The sequence below is a fragment of the Saimiri boliviensis genome, chromosome 5 (assembly GCF_048565385.1).
Source record: "Saimiri boliviensis isolate mSaiBol1 chromosome 5, mSaiBol1.pri, whole genome shotgun sequence".
In the NCBI taxonomy this organism is placed as follows: domain Eukaryota; kingdom Metazoa; phylum Chordata; class Mammalia; order Primates; family Cebidae; genus Saimiri; species Saimiri boliviensis.
This window is the reverse complement of record NC_133453.1, coordinates 73972810-73990540: the sequence shown is the minus strand read 5'-3', so window position 1 is coordinate 73990540 and position 17731 is coordinate 73972810. Positions and strand designations below refer to the sequence as shown.

At 35.0% G+C, this 17731-nt stretch overlaps 1 protein-coding gene across 4 annotated transcripts in view; it reads right to left on the bottom strand.

The window, feature by feature from the left end:
* Nucleotides 1-5331: 5331 nt before the first annotated feature.
* GALNT3 (polypeptide N-acetylgalactosaminyltransferase 3) overlaps nt 5332-17731 on the bottom strand; it is a 120173-nt gene continuing 107773 nt past the window's right edge. For all 4 annotated transcript variants that reach the window (XM_074399560.1, XM_074399561.1, XM_003921916.4 and 1 more), the window contains 7 exons: nt 16305-16539; nt 15750-15867; nt 14034-14234; nt 11590-11721; nt 11282-11383; nt 6441-6593; nt 5332-5483 (listed from right to left, as the gene is read on the bottom strand). In XM_074399560.1, coding sequence (XP_074255661.1) covers nt 5361-5483; nt 6441-6593; nt 11282-11383; nt 11590-11721; nt 14034-14234; nt 15750-15867; nt 16305-16539 — 1064 coding nt within the window. In that variant the 3' untranslated portion in view covers nt 5332-5360. The remainder of the gene's footprint in view (nt 5484-6440; nt 6594-11281; nt 11384-11589; nt 11722-14033; nt 14235-15749; nt 15868-16304; nt 16540-17731) is intronic.

The following is a 17731-nucleotide window of genomic DNA, read 5'->3' as shown; positions in this document are numbered from 1 at the left end:
TATACTGAATTTACCTAAATTTTAACATGATATGGATTTCATTATATCTTTTTTATTTTACAATTCTAGTCATACTTTATTTTTTTCTTTTTCTTTTTTTAAAAATTTATTTGTTGTATTTTAAGTTCTGGGGTACCTATGCAGATCATGCAGGTTTGTTACATAGGTGTACATGTGCCATGGTGGTGGTTTGCTGCATCCATCGCCCCATCATCTGCATTAGGTATTTCTCCTAATGCTATCCTCCCTGATCCCCCAACACCTTGCTATTCATTCCCTCGTCCCCCACCCCCAGGCCCCAGTGTGTGATATTCCCCTCCCTGTGTCCATGTGTTCTCATTGTTCAACACCCATTTATGAGTAAGAACATGTGGTGTTTGGTTTTCTGTTCTTGTATCCGTTTGCTGAGAATGATGGTTTCCATTTTCATCCATGTCCCTGCAAAGGAAATGAACTCATCCTTTTTTTATGGCTACATAGTATTCCATGGTGTATATGTGCCACCTTTCTTTTGTGAAGATAACATTTCATGGAAACAAAAGATAAGTTCACACATAAAATTTCAAGTAGTAGTAAATGTAACAAAGGAAATAAACATGTGATTCAGTAGTGATTGGGCTACTTCATAAAAGATGATCTCTTCCCAGAATTTGTTATTTGAGCTGAGAACAGAAGCATGTAAAAGATACTGTTACAAGGGGCATCCAGACAAAGAAAACAGAGGCTCTAAAGCAAGAATCAGTTTGATACACGAACCAAATAGAAGGCAACTACTCTGTCTGAAACACACTCAGCACAGAAAAGGTGGTCCTAGATAAGGCAGGAAAAATTGGCAAGGAGTTGGTCATATAGGAACTCATGGGCTGTAACCAGAGCAAGAATTTTACTCTAAAACAATTTGAGGGCCATCGGAAGATTATAAAGCAGAGGAGCTATGTTGTTGTTTTATTTAAAAAGTTAAGTTGCTGTGAAAAAATCAACTAGAGAAATGACCAAAAAAATAGAGCAATTAGTTAAGAGATCATTTTAGTCCATGTGAGATGTAATGATAGTTTGAAGCAGAGGTGTGGGACTGGAGATAGAAACTTGTGGTGCCATAGAAGCCCAGAAAGGAGAGAGTGTCACCAATTTCAGAAGTGATAGTGCAATCAATTGTTTCAACTGCTGCAGAGCTTGAGTAAACAGCAGCAGGAAAAGGGGTATTGGATTTAGCAACTTGGAAGTTGTTTGCGGCAGAAGATATATTGGAAGAAAATACATTGGAAGAAGATATATATGCCCGGGAAGCATAATGATCATAATGGATGATAGAGAGGCATTGAATTCTGGTGGTACTTGAAGTAATTATGGATGTCAAGCATGGTTGAAGTCATCATGGTAGTCTCAAAGAACCCTGGACACTGGTGCACTGGGTAGCCCTTTTTATTCAAAGTGTGATACCAGGGACAGCTGCTTTGGTATCACCTGAAAGTTTGTCAGAAATTCAAAATTATAAGCTCTACCCCAGGCTTAATCAATCAGAATCTGCATTTTAATGAGATCCCCAGGTGTGCACAATAAGGTTTAAGAAGCATTACTTCTTAATTATTTACCTCTAAAATATGGGGTGCCTGTTTTCTCCTCTAGCTTCTGTCGGTGGACTCACAGAAGTTGAATATGTTGACTCCATCATGGGCCTATTTCTCTTCGAAACATCATTATGAGACCATATTGATGACCATATCACCAAACCATAACTTTCCCTGCCTTCAGATGGGGACTATTTTGTGTGTTATTAGTGCCTGGAGCCTAACACAATCCCTAAAACAGACACAAAATTTTCCTAGATATTGTGGAAGACTAGAGAGCAAGAGGGAATATGTGTGCTGGAGGAATCTCCTCTGCAATATAGTTGGGCTGATGATGTGGAAAAGGTAGGACTGTAGGACTAGAAAGGGAAAGATTGGGTAGGTTGATAATTTGGAAAAGGTAATTAAAATACACATTCATACAAATCATATCAAATATTTTAATTTAAAACATACACACTACACACACACATATGCCACTACATTTGTATATATGTACTAATTCCTTCACAGATATTCTACAACAGGCCTTTTACAGAGTATGAACTGGTTTCTGGAAGTTCTGTAAACATCTTTCCTGCACAAACCATACTAAAAATGCATTGTCTAAAGATATCATTTCTGCTGTCTTTAAATTGTGAAGCAATTTGATTACAGAATCTTCCTGGATTTTTGTTTTCCCTATCTTTTACAATTCTTGTCTACATATTACAGCATTTTAAAAATGATTTTTTTTCCAGTCTTCCCTATAAAGTCAGACTTGTCTTCTTCAGCAATAGTAACTCTCTACCTTTTTGCACTTAATATTTTGATGGCTTATAAAGTACTTATTAAAACTGTCCAGGACCAGTCTCTGCTAATACTGGGGCTTAAAAGTCCATCATAATTGGTTATAGTAATGGGCAATTTTAGTGTGTTGCTTATTTCTCCTACGGTTCACTGTGTGATCTCCTGTCAGATTTCAGTGAGTCTGCCCATCAGGTTAACCCTAGTGGACTTGGCAGTGCAGCTTACCAACCTAGAGTTCTTAGGACTTGGTCCTCTGGAATGAAGGCAGCATGCCAGGTCTTCTGTAGCAACCAGACCATTTGCCATGGCAGCTTCAAATTGAGCAAGAATTTCACAATTTCACACTTGAGTGCAGTTAAGTCTCAGGTGGATGGCAGCCAGGCTCCATAAATAACTCCCTGTTATCATTGTTCCAAAACGCAGACTTTTAAAAGGCACTACCCACCCTAATGGTCCAGTCCTTAATGACATGATTTGTATGACACTTGAGCAATAGCTTGAGGCTGCAAAATCAGGTAAGAAGGACTTTCCCATAATAATATCAACCTACTCTAAGGAGGTTTCATTTGGATCATGATATGACAATATATGACTGATATATACACTTTGGTTTTTTTTTAAATTATGTTTTACCTAAGTTCATTTATAAAATATATTTGAAAAATAATTTTGTTTTTAGAGATATAATAAGACCTAAGAGCAATATATGCTCGTGGATATTCATGTCTACTGGTACTTACAATCTACTTTAAAGTTATTTTTCTTTCTGACCCATGAGACATAGCTCAAAGGCAATAACAAGTCTTATTCTGCCTACCAAAACTTCTGATATGGTCGGGCTATGTCCCCACCCAAGTCTCATGTTAAATTGTAGTTCTCATAATTCCCACATGTGAGACAGACCAGTAGTAAATAACTGAATAATGGAAGTGGTTTCCCCACACTGTTGTTGTGGTAGTGAATAAGTTCCATGAGATCTGATTATTTTATAAGGAAAAACCCCTTTCCCTTGGTTCTCATTCTGTATTGTCTGCCACCAATGCAAGACATGCCTTTCATCTCCTGCCATGATTGTGAGACCTCCCCAGCCCTGCGTACCTGTGAGTCCAACAAACCTCTTTTTCTTAAGAAATTACCCAGACTCGGGTATGTCTTTATCAGCAGCATGAAAATGGACTAATACAACATCTGACAGAAAATTAGGTACATAATACACATTAGTTGAATCAATCAATTAGAGAATGTAGGCTTTTTTTTCCTTTTTTTGAAAGAGTCTTGCTCAGTCACACAGACTGAAGTGCAGTGGTATAATTATAGCTCACTGTAGCCTCCATCTCCAAAGCTCAAGCAATGCTTCCACCTCACCCTCCTGTATAGCTGGAACTACAGATGTGTGTCACCACACCTAGCTGATTTTATTTTTAATTTCATTTTTTTTAATTTTTATTTTTTTAGGAGAGATGAGATTTTGCTATGTTTCCCAGGCTGGTCTGGAACTCCTGAGCTCAAATGATCCTCCTGCCTTTGCCTACCAAAGTGCTGGGCTTAGAGGCTGGGCCAGCATGTCCAGCTGAGAATATAGGCTTCTTAATGAAATCCAAATTTACAAACAAACAATGAGAAGATGGGGCCAATAACTAAGATATGCTCTTTTTTGTACAGTGGAGGCTCTGCTAGGTTTAAAATATTAAACCAATCATATTTTACTTCTGGAACAAGAATAAAGGAGATCTAAATATAAAATGACCAAAAACAACAACAACAACAAAGTGTTAAATCTCCTAGGGAAGCATCAAATTTTTTAAAAAGTCACTTAGTTGCTCAAGGAAAGTTATCAGAAATACAACATTTTCTAAATATTGAACACAAAAAATTTGCTAGTCCTCATTTTTTGTACCTTAAGAAATATCGAGTGGCTTTACAAACAATAGGTTCTTAGGAATTCAGCATACAAAAATCTATATTCCCCTACCTACTATCGATTATAGATTCTACCCAGAAGAGGAAAAAACTTAATCGAATGATTACAATAGTGCTGAGGATTTTTTTTATTGTGTTTTCCACATAAAAATAAGGCTTTATTTGATGAAAAGAATCTATTACAGGGTCAAAAATCCATTACAATTAAAATTGATTCAGTAACAAAATTTAGCTTTAAATGAGTCAAGTATTCTGCATTTGTCACAAACATTCAAGATTAGTGAATTTTGGTAAGAAAAGAAATACTAGCAGAAAGGAAAATGACACGTTTTCAACAGATAGCAATTTATAAAAAATTTTTTTAAAAGTGCTTTGGAAAAACACACAGTATAGTTGCTTAAGAAAAGTCATTTAAGGAAGAGTTAAGTGCTTCAAGTGGTGTGAGCTGCAGACTAAAAAATATTTTAAAATTTGCCAAGAAATTTAAGTGTTAAAAATATTCCTCTCTTTATTCAGTTTCATGTTTAAGGAAACATTTGACAGACAAGTAAGCCAAAGGCAAAAAAAGTTCACCTGCATTTTAAAATAATAAATTCTAGATCTGTAAAAACTTCTTAGTTCATACATAGAGGCCAATGTTGACCTTCATTTACCCACTTCTATGTAGTTAAAAAAATACAGTAACAAATCTTTCTTTCTATCACCCCCCAAAAAAAACTAGGGGAAATATTTTAAATTGTGAGTGTGTGAATGCAATTATACATATCCCTAAGTATACAAAACACACAAACACCACTTTACATGGAAAATTATTTTCATCATACTGTAAACATCTCTTCCCCTACATCTGGACATTTTGAAATAGTCTTTGGTATTACTAGTTATTGTGCTTTGAAACAGAAACTTGCATAATTTCTGCAGTAGTGCTACATAGATATTTTAAGATATAAATAAGAAAAATGCACTTGGAATAAGTTACAATTAGCTGCTTTTGCATAATTTTCAAAAACTACAGTGTATGCCTAGTCACAGTTTTATGAGAACGAATATCTCCTTTTTCAACTCCTTAATTTTAAGGAACACTTAATCATTTTGGCTAAATATCCATTTTTGGAGTGAATCTGATGGATTGCATGACACTAAACTTGGATGCTCTCCATTTGCTGAAAGGCACATTTTTAAGAATGGATTATATAGAAGTTGATCCTAGAATAAAAGGAAACAACAGACATTAAAATGTAAGACTCATAGTTAACTGATAAATATGAAAAATACTTTATGGTTTCACTGAAGCAAACCTAATAGACACCATTCTTAAGTAAAACTTTATAAGATCAACTATGTCTGATAAACTCGCGTTGGCTTCTAGTGTAAGTACCACCTTTTACACTACTACTGTTTAATTAACAAGGTATTACATAATGAAGAGAGGCAGACGAAAAAAGATCTGAATCATGTTTTCAAACAAGTATTCCCTTGATATATCCATAGGTGACAAACTCTTAAAAATATCATAAATCATAAAAACCAATGTTAAGCTTTTCTGCTTTTGTACAAAACAACGTTCAGGACGGAAGGCAGCAAACCACACTGCCAAGTGTGTACCTATGCAACAATCTTGCATGTTCATCACATGTACCCCAAAACCTAAAATGCAATAAAAAAAAGAAAAGAAAAGAAAAAAAAAAGAATTGCCATGATACAGCTAAGCCTTAAACCGTATTTAAAAACAGAAGAGACCAGTTATGTCTTTTCTCAATTCTTGGTTCATGAAAATGTGCTAAAGAGGGTAGAAAAAAAAATTAATCAATTCAAGTGAGAAGATATAATTATTTTTTTCTTCTCTCTGCCAGAAAAAGTAGATGGCTGTTGCAAAAAGCATTATAAGAAACCCTAAATAGAAAAAAATGAGCAACTAATATTAATAATTCACAGAAGTACTGATCTGCATATACCATGCTTCAACCAAGCAACTTAATTATTTGCTTCTTAATTCACAGATACAGTCTCTTATCACATGTGTAGAAATACATAATAATAAAGCTAATAAAGGGAGAAAAATTCTGATAGGTAACATTAACGTACCATGTTCCACTCATTTTCCCAGACAAGCAATTAGAGCTAAGAAAAATAGTTAAAGAGGTGGTAATTGCACTGAGGTACCTTCTGGATCTCCCATATCTGCTCTCCAGTGACAACTGTCTTGTGACCTTTGTAGGTACATGCCTTCAGCTGAACAAGACCTTGAGCAGCATGAAGACATAATTCCTTCTGGATGTTGTGCCGAATTTCATGTTGAGCAGAGTATTCAAAGTACTATGGAAGGCAGAACACTGTTATTGACAAAAGCACCCCATGTGTTCAGTTACAAAATAAGTAAATACACCAGCAACTTGTTAAATAATAAAGTCATTTTTATTTCAACAAAATAATACAATAAAAATAGTTATCAGACATAAGCTGAGTTTTTATGATAGACGATACAATAGTCTTTCTTCATCAACAGTTGGTTACTTCATTAAGAAGGTATTGTCTTCCTCCCCATACCGGAATTTGGAAGTTATCAAGTCTGGGAAGGCTGCCCCAGACACTCCTCAGAAAATGGAATGCAGAGTTCTAATGAGTACATTAATTGCCTCTCTCCCACAAGTGTTCCATTTCTCTTCTTCATCTCAATTAAAGGTGTTTTCACTAAACTAGGGACTTCAGGTTGTTCACCATGCCTGTTTTCTCACTTGAAGATGGGTCATTTAATAGCTAACCCATAGCGTTAAGAAGATAAGTGGGTTAATATGTGTAATACACTTAGAACAATGACTGACACATGAAGAGTTCTCATATATTTTAGCTATTGTTAATATTGATGCTTCTCTTTCTCCGCATAGTCAAGTAATTCATCCCTTAGCTGTACTATTCCTCTCAGATGTTAACATCCCATCCATTTTTTACTTCCATGTACTCACTTCTGTTACTCTGACTCTCAGAATTTCTACTGAAACACCTACAGCTACCTCCAATTTCTGTTCCTATCATCCAGCAATCCAGTCTGCTGCCAGACAGTATTTTATAGCATTGGTTTGATCTCCGACTGCCCTCGCTTAAGTGAATCACTACTGTTGCTAAGATAAAGTCCACACTCCTTAATTGGTACATGAAATCTTTCATTTTTGATCTTGCATCAACCATTGCCCCAGTTATATATGATGCTTCTTTCACACAATTCTACCAATCAGAACATATGTATCTATAACTCTAAGACTTTGCTTTACAGTCTGTCCTCTGCCTGGAAGATTCTTTTGACCCTTTTCTACCTAACTCCTTTTTAATCCTTCAAGAGCCAGTTCAAATATTACCTTCCTTCTTTGGCTTTTTCTGAATTTGCCCAGCTGCAAAATAATTACAACCTTTTCAAGGTTCCCATAGTATATCAGAGATAACTTTTCTAGTACTCTATTAGAATTGTGTGTGTAGAGCTGGCTTCCCCATAGACTGAAGTCGGCCAATTTATCAAGTCATAACACCCATTACAAATCCAATGTTTCATAATGTTGACATTCTAAAGATAAAATAAGTTAACATAATTGATTTTCAATAATGAAATAATTAGTAGGAGCACTAATATTTGTTAAGTCCTTATTACATGCTAGGCAGGCACTGTGTCAAACCCTTTATGTATATTACTATATTAGAGCAGGCACTCTACAAGCATTCACTGAATTCCCAGAGCCACATATTTGATTTTCCCTACTCTTGGTCTCATGCTTAATTTATCTCCTCCTACCAGCAAAACAACAGTCATTTTTATAACTAGTAGTTCTTCAGATGGAAACACTGGAAGAAAATGGGTTTAGATGATGAAAATAGCATTCTATCTATACTTGGCTAAGAAAGATAAACCTTAAGATCTCAAAGATGATAACAAAGGCTGTAGAATATTTTACCAATTATTAAAAAGTCATGAAAATGAAAATTATAAAAATTGGAAGATATTAAAAGTATGGTGGTAACAAAAAAGATGACATAATTGGATAGCTGAGAATGTTGGAGATATCCATCACTTAGAGCCAGCAGAGAAAGTGGATGAGGCAAAGCAGTAAGTATAACCAAGTTATAATGACTCAAACTGCATTGCTCTAGTAATATTGGCCAATTTAGTCACATAACCAATATATTTATTTTTACTTGGCATACACAAATACTGTCACAATGAAGTTTTATGCTGTAAAACATTATCTGATGAAAAGTAGAAGGGAACATCAAAAAATGAACAAGTTACATGATATATCAAAATTTTAGCACTCAGGGAACTAAAATCTGCAAAATTGTTTCAGTGCAATGCTTAATTAAAAATAAAATGTCACGGAAATAAGCCAAAATGAAATAAATAGCTGTGTTAGGGCAACAAAAGCCAAAGCTATCTGTTTAATATATATATCAGACAATATTTATTCTCCTCCTCAAAACTCTTCAGTCCTTTCTGTCAAACTCAGAATTAAGTCCAAGTTTCTTAATGCGACCTATTAAGCCCTACATGATAAGGTCCTTTATCAAAGTCCCTGACCTCATTTCCTACCCTTCTTTGCTAGGCCACTCTGCTCTAGGCACACTGGTTTTTTGCTTTCTCCATGTATCTGCCTCTGGGCCTCCACCCTTGGAAATCCTTCCACCAAGGTGAGCATCTTCTCCTGGAACACTCTCTCAACATATTCAGAACTCCACTCTAAGTTTACTTTTCCAAAAAGGTCTTCCCTCGCCTCTTAAAATGACCACCCAACCCCAAACACACTACCTGCTATATTTTTCTAAATTGTTTTTCTTTGTTCCTGTGGAACATAAGCTCCACAAGATCAGAAGCTTTAACTTTTCACTATGGTGACAGTCAGTTGAAAGAATATGTGAATTTTTTTCCCATCCCCCAATTTCTAAAAGACAGCTATATTCTATCTAAAATATAAACATACTTTTGGTACAGGGCTATAATAAAGCTGTTATTATCTTTACGACAATGATAACAGAAAAATGGAGAAAAAACTGTGTACAATATATCTTCAGCTTTTAATACAAAATAAATGTAATGCTAGAAGAAGCCTAAGACAAATTTATAAGAATTTCCATTTAGTAATAAGATGTTTACAATTGCAGAAATATTTACCTTTGCTTAAAATCTTTTTACAAGCCTAAATCAGTTTTATTTCCAAAGAATGCAATTATTTATAAAACTATTTTTCTTCTAATACATTGAGGGAAAGAAAATTCTTAAAAAAGATGCATACAGATTTATGCACATAGACATATATCTACAGATACATGTGTATATAGTTATAGGTATAGATGTATGTATATCTATGTGTGTCCATATATATCTCCATCCTATTTCAGAATTATACCTTAATTATCCAGCAACAGATACAGTTCACCAGCTCTGGCTTCTGGACATCTGTATCATCTGCCCTTAGTAGATTGATTTAGTTAAATAAGGATTAGAACTAGATTAAGCTGAGTCTAATGGGTAGGAAGAAATACAGAAGAGGATAGACCAGGAGATAAACTGGACCACCTTTTTTCCTAAAACTGACATCTCAAAGTTTTGTCCCATTAAAATAGGACATCATGGGTATTAATTATTGCAAAAATTCTCCCCACACATCTTGGATTCTACACCAAAATACTTGCAATGCCCAGAAGAGATACTCCAGGCTCTTCTCCTCAGTTTGCTTTCCTTCACACTCTTTTTATTCTGTTCCCATTCCCAACAGCCACCTCACTAGCTCCTACCTACTTTTTAAAAAAATGTTTTCAAATGTCATCTTTCTCAGGAAACTGGGTGAGCACCCAGTCTCATTCAGATACCTTTTCTATAACCCCAGAACACTCTGAATGCATTATCCTCAGGAAATGCTCAATTACAGATTTCCTAAAGGAGTTAGAATCTAAATAGTTTGAACCAATCATAGTATCCAGCATATAGTGATCACTCAGTGAATTTGTTGAATGAACAAATGAGAGAAATATAGTCTGATCTTTCCAGGAGTTAATTTGTAAAAGACAAGAAAAGGAAGCTTAAGAAAACAGAAAGTTTGTATTTACCATGTTCTCAACCCATAGCCAAGTAAATAGTAATATTTGATATTTGAATCTGATCAATAAAATAGTCAAAAGGTAGTAACAAGCAGAAATGTCACTAATCAAGGAGAATCCTCTTCTGAGAGAGAAGGAGGAACATACTGAAATAATATTGTAGCCCACAAAGTTAATTTACAATGCCTACTTTGTTATTAACACTTGATGTAATTTGTGATTAAATCCAGTTGCATATGGGCTTTATGTGCAAACTTGTAAACTCACCACACCAACAGTCATGCAAAAGTCAAAGCATCAAAGATCTATACAGAAGTTTCTTTTTTAAAAAATTTCATATGGCTTTATTCTATTTTATTTTTTCCCATTTTCCTTTATTTATTATTATTTTTTATTTGTTTGTTTTTTAGACAGTCTCACTCTGTTGCCCAGGCTGGAGTGCAGTGGCATGATCTCAGCTCACTGCAACCTCCGCATCCCGGGTTCAAGCCATTCTCCAGCCTCAGACTCCCAAGTAGCTGGGAACACAGGCATGTACCACCATGCTTGGCTAATTTTTGTATTTTTAGTAGAGATGAGGTTTCACCATATTGGCCAGGCTGGTCTCCAACACCTGGCCTCAAGTGACCCATCTACGTTGGCCTCCCAAAGTGCCAGGATGACAGGTGTGAGCCACTGCACCCGGCTTTTTTTTCCTTTTTTTTTTTTTTTTTTAAATGGGTAAGCTACTTCGAATTGTTTTCAGAGTCAGAGTAAAAACCAAAATAAAATACCCATCAATATCAATTGCCAAACTCAGTCTAAAAACATTGCACACACCAGCTTACCCAAGCATAAAGCTGCTTTGGGACTTCTGAAAAATAGGCAACGTCTTACCTGTGCTTGTAAACGCTTTACAAGTGAGGGATTTTTAATGCAGTGCTCACCTGGTTTCCCCCAAGTCCGTGACATGTATACATAATTAACGGTTTGCCTCCTTGATTGTTTTCTCCAACATCCAGACATAGAGGCTGACCAACGCTTTTAATCTAAAGGAAAATTTTTAAGTTATGAAAAGTTTTAAATTTGTGGGGTTTATATATTTGTAAAATAATTTAGAAAGTAATGTTACTGATTATAATGTAAAAATCTCAAAAGCAATAAACCAGAAAGTATTTCAGCAATTTTCCTGGAACCACATAAAGGTTGGTGGCAAGGAGCATATTAAGTGAAAAAGGAACAGGAAAATACTCACATATCCAGATATAACAGGATTAAGGTCTGGCACATACACCTCAGGATAAATATTGTTCAGATACCATGTAAAATTTTTACACTGAAGGCGGTGTTTTATTTCAAATCTTTTTGAAAGATCACCAAATGCTTTCTGTAGAAAGATGAGAAATGAAGGGAATGCTTAATTAAAACAACACTGATAAAGTAATTAAAATCCTACTATATGTATTTCTATTTTGGTATATTTAAAAATCCCCGCTAAAAATTCAAGAGGCAATTCAATGGCATCATCATTCATTCAAGTAAAAAGTATGCCTGCCATTTCATTTCTGGCTTTAAAGAGAGTCAAGACCACTTCAGTGCTGACTACAATACTAAAATTATAATATTTTATTCCTCATTTGTACCATAAATATCCCCTAAAAGACAAAGATCTCTAGTGAAATTCTGTGGGCAAAGGAATGGTAGTGGGAGCATCCAAATTTGGTCCCGACTTTATATCTAAAAGTGATCTGCAAAGTGATGTGTGAGAAAGCAGGTATAGACAAATGGTGCCAATACACAACACACTTCCATCTCTTCTCTGTCAAGATCACAGAAAACCACCAGCAAGAAACAACCCATTGGCAGTAATTTTTCTAGTCCAAGGGTGTTGCTTGTTCTTAACAATATTCCCAACTGAACCTTTAGTAGAAAAAGGCAATTTTCAAATTAAATGAATTTTATTTTCCTTTATTTTAAGGAACTAAGAAAATAATTTTTTAAAAAGTATTAAACTTTAAGGTATTTGACCTACGGGCAAAATATTAGAGAAAAAGTACAGGTAATACCTAAATGTATGCAAAAGTAAATACCCAATCTTGTCAGTTCAAAAAAAGGAAAGATTTTCTTATGCCAACATTAATGTCTTAAACCTAGCTGTTTTAGCAAAAAGCATGAGTCTTTAGTTCTGTTTAGCTTATTATTGTTTATCCTGTGATAACAAACAGGTACTGGCTAACTCATGTACACCTTTGTGGGGGACAAGCAGAGCATAAGCTTCATGCAGTGCCCACTTGCCTGCTTAGCCAAACACTATTATGCAGTACACAATCTGCCCACTTTGTCTTCATGGCTTTGGGTATAAAGATAGCAATCTAACACAGTACTGCTCTGAATTTGCATCCTATCAGGGAGATAGTGGAGACTAAGAAAAGGGGAAAGAGGTAACCAGATCTTTCTTTATCACAACAGCCCAAATATTGATACCACTTACTCCCAATAAGTACTCCACCTTCCGCCCACACTGCAAATTAGCACTATCTATTTCCTACAAAGAGATGAGTACTATTCATTGAAGCATGGTCTTAAAATCTCTAGTTAATTTACCTCATCTAACATTATTAAGACTATTGGAACTTACTTCAATGTGTTAGGTTTCATGGTCCTACAGAGCATAATCTATTTATGACAGGTTAATAACAAGAGTACCATGTATTTGTTAGCACTTATCACTTTCTTATTTCACAGCTACTCTGGGAGAGAGTCAGAATATGTATCTCATCTCTCAAAAACAGGAAGGAGAGAAAAGAAACATGTTAACATCCCCTCCATGTCCAGCCACCCTGCAGCCACTCTATGAAGTGTCTTTCCTATTTTACGTACTCAAAGGCTTTGCCAAAGTAACATTTCCAGTAAGTAGTGGAACTAGAACTTGAAAAAAAAGAAAAAAAGCCTTGACATTCCTGGTTCATTCTCTTGCCACTTAAGACATTGTCTCTATCCCCAGTGCAAAAAGTCACTTAGAACCTTTATTTAGGTGTTATATCTCCTAAAACCAGTAAAAAACATAACAACAACAACAAAAAAAAAAAAAACCACCACAGTTCTGCTTAATGTTCTTTGAGTAAAATAGTGAACCGGGCAGCAACAAAAATAAAGTATCTTTCATATTAAAAACATCAAGTTGAATTCCTGATTTGTCAAAAGCAGTTTACTTAGTTTTTTTCTTAAAAAAAGAAAACTGGGGGGCCGGGCGCAGTGGCTCACGCCTGTAATTCCAGCACTTTGGGAGGCCGAGGCGGGTGGATCACAAGGTCAAGAGATCGAGACCATCCTGGTCAACATGGTAAAACCCCGTCTCTACTAAAAATACAAAAAATTAGCTGGGCATGGTGGCACGTGCCTGTAATCCCAGCCACTCAGGAGGCTGAGGCAGGAGAATTGCCTGAACCCAGGAGGTTGCGGTGAGCCGAGATTGTGCCATTGCACTCCAAGCTGGGTAACAAAAGCAAAACTCCGTCTCAAAAAAAAAAAAAAAAAAAAAGGAAACTTGCATTCATAAGTTACATATATTAAGAGTTAAAATTACAAATCTACTTTCAATTTATTTTGATGTTTTGTGCTTGAGATGAATCAAAGCAAAATGGCCTGTGAACCTGTTACAGATTTTTATTGCATTTTAACTACTTAGCTTTAACTTACTTGCTTAACAATTTTTGCTGCATCTGTATTTCTCCTATAAAATATTTCCTTGTATTCATCCATCCAGACTTCTGCAAGACGAACTTGGTTTCTAGCAATCACCTGAGTGCCTTTTGGAAAGCTATGAGGGCTTTTGCTGCGAAAAACATGTCCAACAACAGAGCAAGGCATAATCTCCAACTGCCCACCACATTGCCATACCTGATAATTAATGATATTTGTTTAAATTTACAGTATTTTAGAAAAATCAGTGTTGCTTTTAAGTTCACCTTTAAGATACTAAAAACAAAAATAGAGAAGAGATTACAATATTACAAATAGTCTCTGTCCCCTGTCATTTCAACTTAAGTTCTTAAATATAAGGAATGATTTTTATTAAATGGCATAGACACCAAAGATAAAAGAAGTGCATTTTCAGCAAGTTAACAAAATAATGAATTCAGATTTTTCATAAAAATTAATTCCAGGTGTTTTTTTTGCAAGTAATTATGTAAGTTCTCTAATATACACAGAAAACTAGAGGCTCTTATGCATTTGACTTCTGTCTGAACTGCTTACATAGTCACTTCACTTAAACTAGAGTTTCTCTTCTAAGCTTAGGTTTAAATGGACTCAGACCTTATTACCTCTTACATATTTAATTTTGTAATCAAGGAAAACAATTCTGGATAGCCATTATTACCAATGACCATTCTATTGAAGTTGTGAAGTAGTGGATGATTATTTAAAAATTCATGCCTATTTAGAAAGAAAATGTAAAACAAACAAACAAAAAAAAAAAAAACAAGAAACGCTTATTTGCATTAATTCAAAATGAAATGGCAAATCATGAAATCAATGGTTTTTCACTTAAATATCTTAATAGTTGACTCTGCCATAGTCACCAACCAAAGAATCTGAAAATAAGTCATATTTAATAGTATGTGCTAGTAGTAGAGCAAGTGATCACATTCTCTTTATCTACTTTCTTTCTTGAACAAATGAGAAGACTCAGTTCAACTCAACAAACTGTGCTTGTGACCCAACATGTGCTAGGGGTTGGAAATACTGATATAAATAAACAAGACCCCTGCCATAAGCAGTTCAGACTTGGCTAAGATCATCACTGCCGCTATGTGATGGAGCAAGCCAGAGCCAGATCTTAAATCTTCTAACTCCTACCTAGTTCAGTTCTTTTTCCACTACATTCCAGCCCATAGATGAAAAATGAATGATAAAGTTACTGCAGAAAATGAAACATGAAATTAAATAAATAAGGTACATATGGAGCCTATCCAAAGCCTTTTTTAATATATTGACTTATATATAGAAAAATATCCAGCTCATTCAATCCAAACAGTTAAGTCCAATGTCCTTTAAAATTATACATAAATGTTTTTCCATTCTAACTCCCTTGATAATCAACTCATTTCCTGAAGCACTAGATTTAATTATATTTATCTTGGCTGGAATTCAGTAGTTACAAGTGCATTAATTGGTGTTATTGCCTGGACACAGGAGTTTAAGTGATTCCTCTTGTTACATTGGCAACAATGAATACATATATTAAGTTACATATTAAAAGAAAATATTCTTATTCCAAAATTTCTAGCAATTAAGTTTTAGAAAGCACAAAAAGTAGAGTGCACACAGCTGTAATCATCTGTACCAGCCAATTAGAACACAATATATTTTATTGTTTAAGATATCTGCTATATTTAATTTCCATAAACTTACTCTGAAAGACATTTCTATATTTTCACCTCCCCAGATTTCCATTTCTTCATCATAACTTCCAATATACTCAAAATATTCTTTTGATATGGAAAAAAGTCCTCCTGCAAAAGTAGGTGTTCTGAAAAATAATCCATTGTCAAATTTTGTTATAAAAACTAAAGATAAAACAGCATATTTTAAGAACTGAATCAAATTCAAAAATTAAAGCCACATCACATTTTCAAAGTTTTTATACAGATTAATAAAAACTAGAAATGCTAGCTTCAAAGTCAAGATTTTTGGAGTGGTGAGGAGTACTTCATGTCTTCTCCCATTGGGGCAAAATTAAATGTCTTCTAACCATGCTTCAAGATTCTTAAGTAATAATTGATGAGGAAAACCTAAGAGTTCACTTACTGCTATCTCTTACTAAGCAACATCATGTGTAAGTAAGTCCATAAATGAATGACTTTTAGATTCTCTTTATATAGAATGTGTGTGTTCTTTATCAATTACCTCAGGGGCAATTGCTGTAAAACAGAGTGTGTACATATTCAATGTAAGCAATCATCTTACTTAATTGGGTAGGTTTCATCTTTCCTTCTTTGCTTCTCATGATCAGGAAGTGTTTCCCAGCCAAATGAAAGACTCCAGTCAAAATTTCCACGGTTATGGTGACTTCCATAAGGAGAAGGTTTGTTGAATTCAAACGTATTCAGATCTATGGATGCAATATCTGGACTCACGACAGCAGTGTAGTTCTCAGCTATTCTGGCCAACAAAGGTTCTAACCAACCATAGAAACACTCACCTGGAGGGAACAGAATTTTAATTAACTCAATATAAACATTGAATGCGTTTTCTTTAGTTGTTTAGGTGAAGGTTTGCAGAGAAATGAAAATAACAGAATCATTTATGTTTTGAACATGTATATAATGGAGATTTCTTTCTTCCTCAGATTTATTGGGATATAAAAGACAAATAAAAATTCTATATATTTACAGTATATAGCATAGCATTTATATATGTATACATTATAAAAAATGATTATTACAATCAAGCTAATTAACATATCCATCACCCTATTGGCTTATGAAGTGGGTGGTAAGAACATCTAAGATCTACTCTTAGCAATTTTCGAGTAGACAATACATTATTATTAATCATAATCACCAAGTTGTACAACAGATCTCCAGAAGGAGAGATTTCTTAAAGGTTTCTTGAGATGAGATAAGGGTAGGATGAAAAAGTTGAAACAGGATTCAACACAGTTAGAAAAACTCCCCTACAGATGATGACCTTCTTTCTTCTACAAAATATGCAAAATAACCCTAGTGTATTTAAAGTTTAGATGACGTGTTGAAATGGCCCATGAATCAAAGGTAGCTTTTTGCTGTTCCATGTTACCTGGCCCTAAACGTGTTCTGATTTATTTAAACATGCATCTCTCTGAGTAAGGTACAGTAATTGAAATCTTCGTTTATTTGACTGGGTCTTAGGAGAAAATAAGCAGTCAGTATAAATTCTGATTTTAGCAAATGGAGAAGAAGGACCATTCTAGCTGCCTCAGACCTACTATAAAGGGAGGGCCAAGGAGTTCCATACCACGATAGGTCTGGGTCCTCGCCACAGGCCAGGCTATTTTACATGATGCACAGCAGGTTCAGACAATTCATGTGCAGTCCCATTCTGGGCTCCCACAAAGCAGAATTTACAAGTCATGGTCCAGAAGGACCATCAGATACATTCACCCAGTGTGGAAGAATGTCCAGTATGATCTTATTGTAATTTTGGACAAGGAGAAGAAATACCAGAGGATGGTATTTTTCTTTTTACAACACGTCTCAGGATTACCTTTAGTCTTTTATTCATTTTTGAAATGTTTGGTGTTGAGAGAGAACTGAACATGATGGCTCTAAGCAACCCAAGCACATCTAAAAGCCGTTCTGTAATAATTGGTGCGTGCTCAAAACCACTTACTGGGTGAAACATAACCTAAGCAC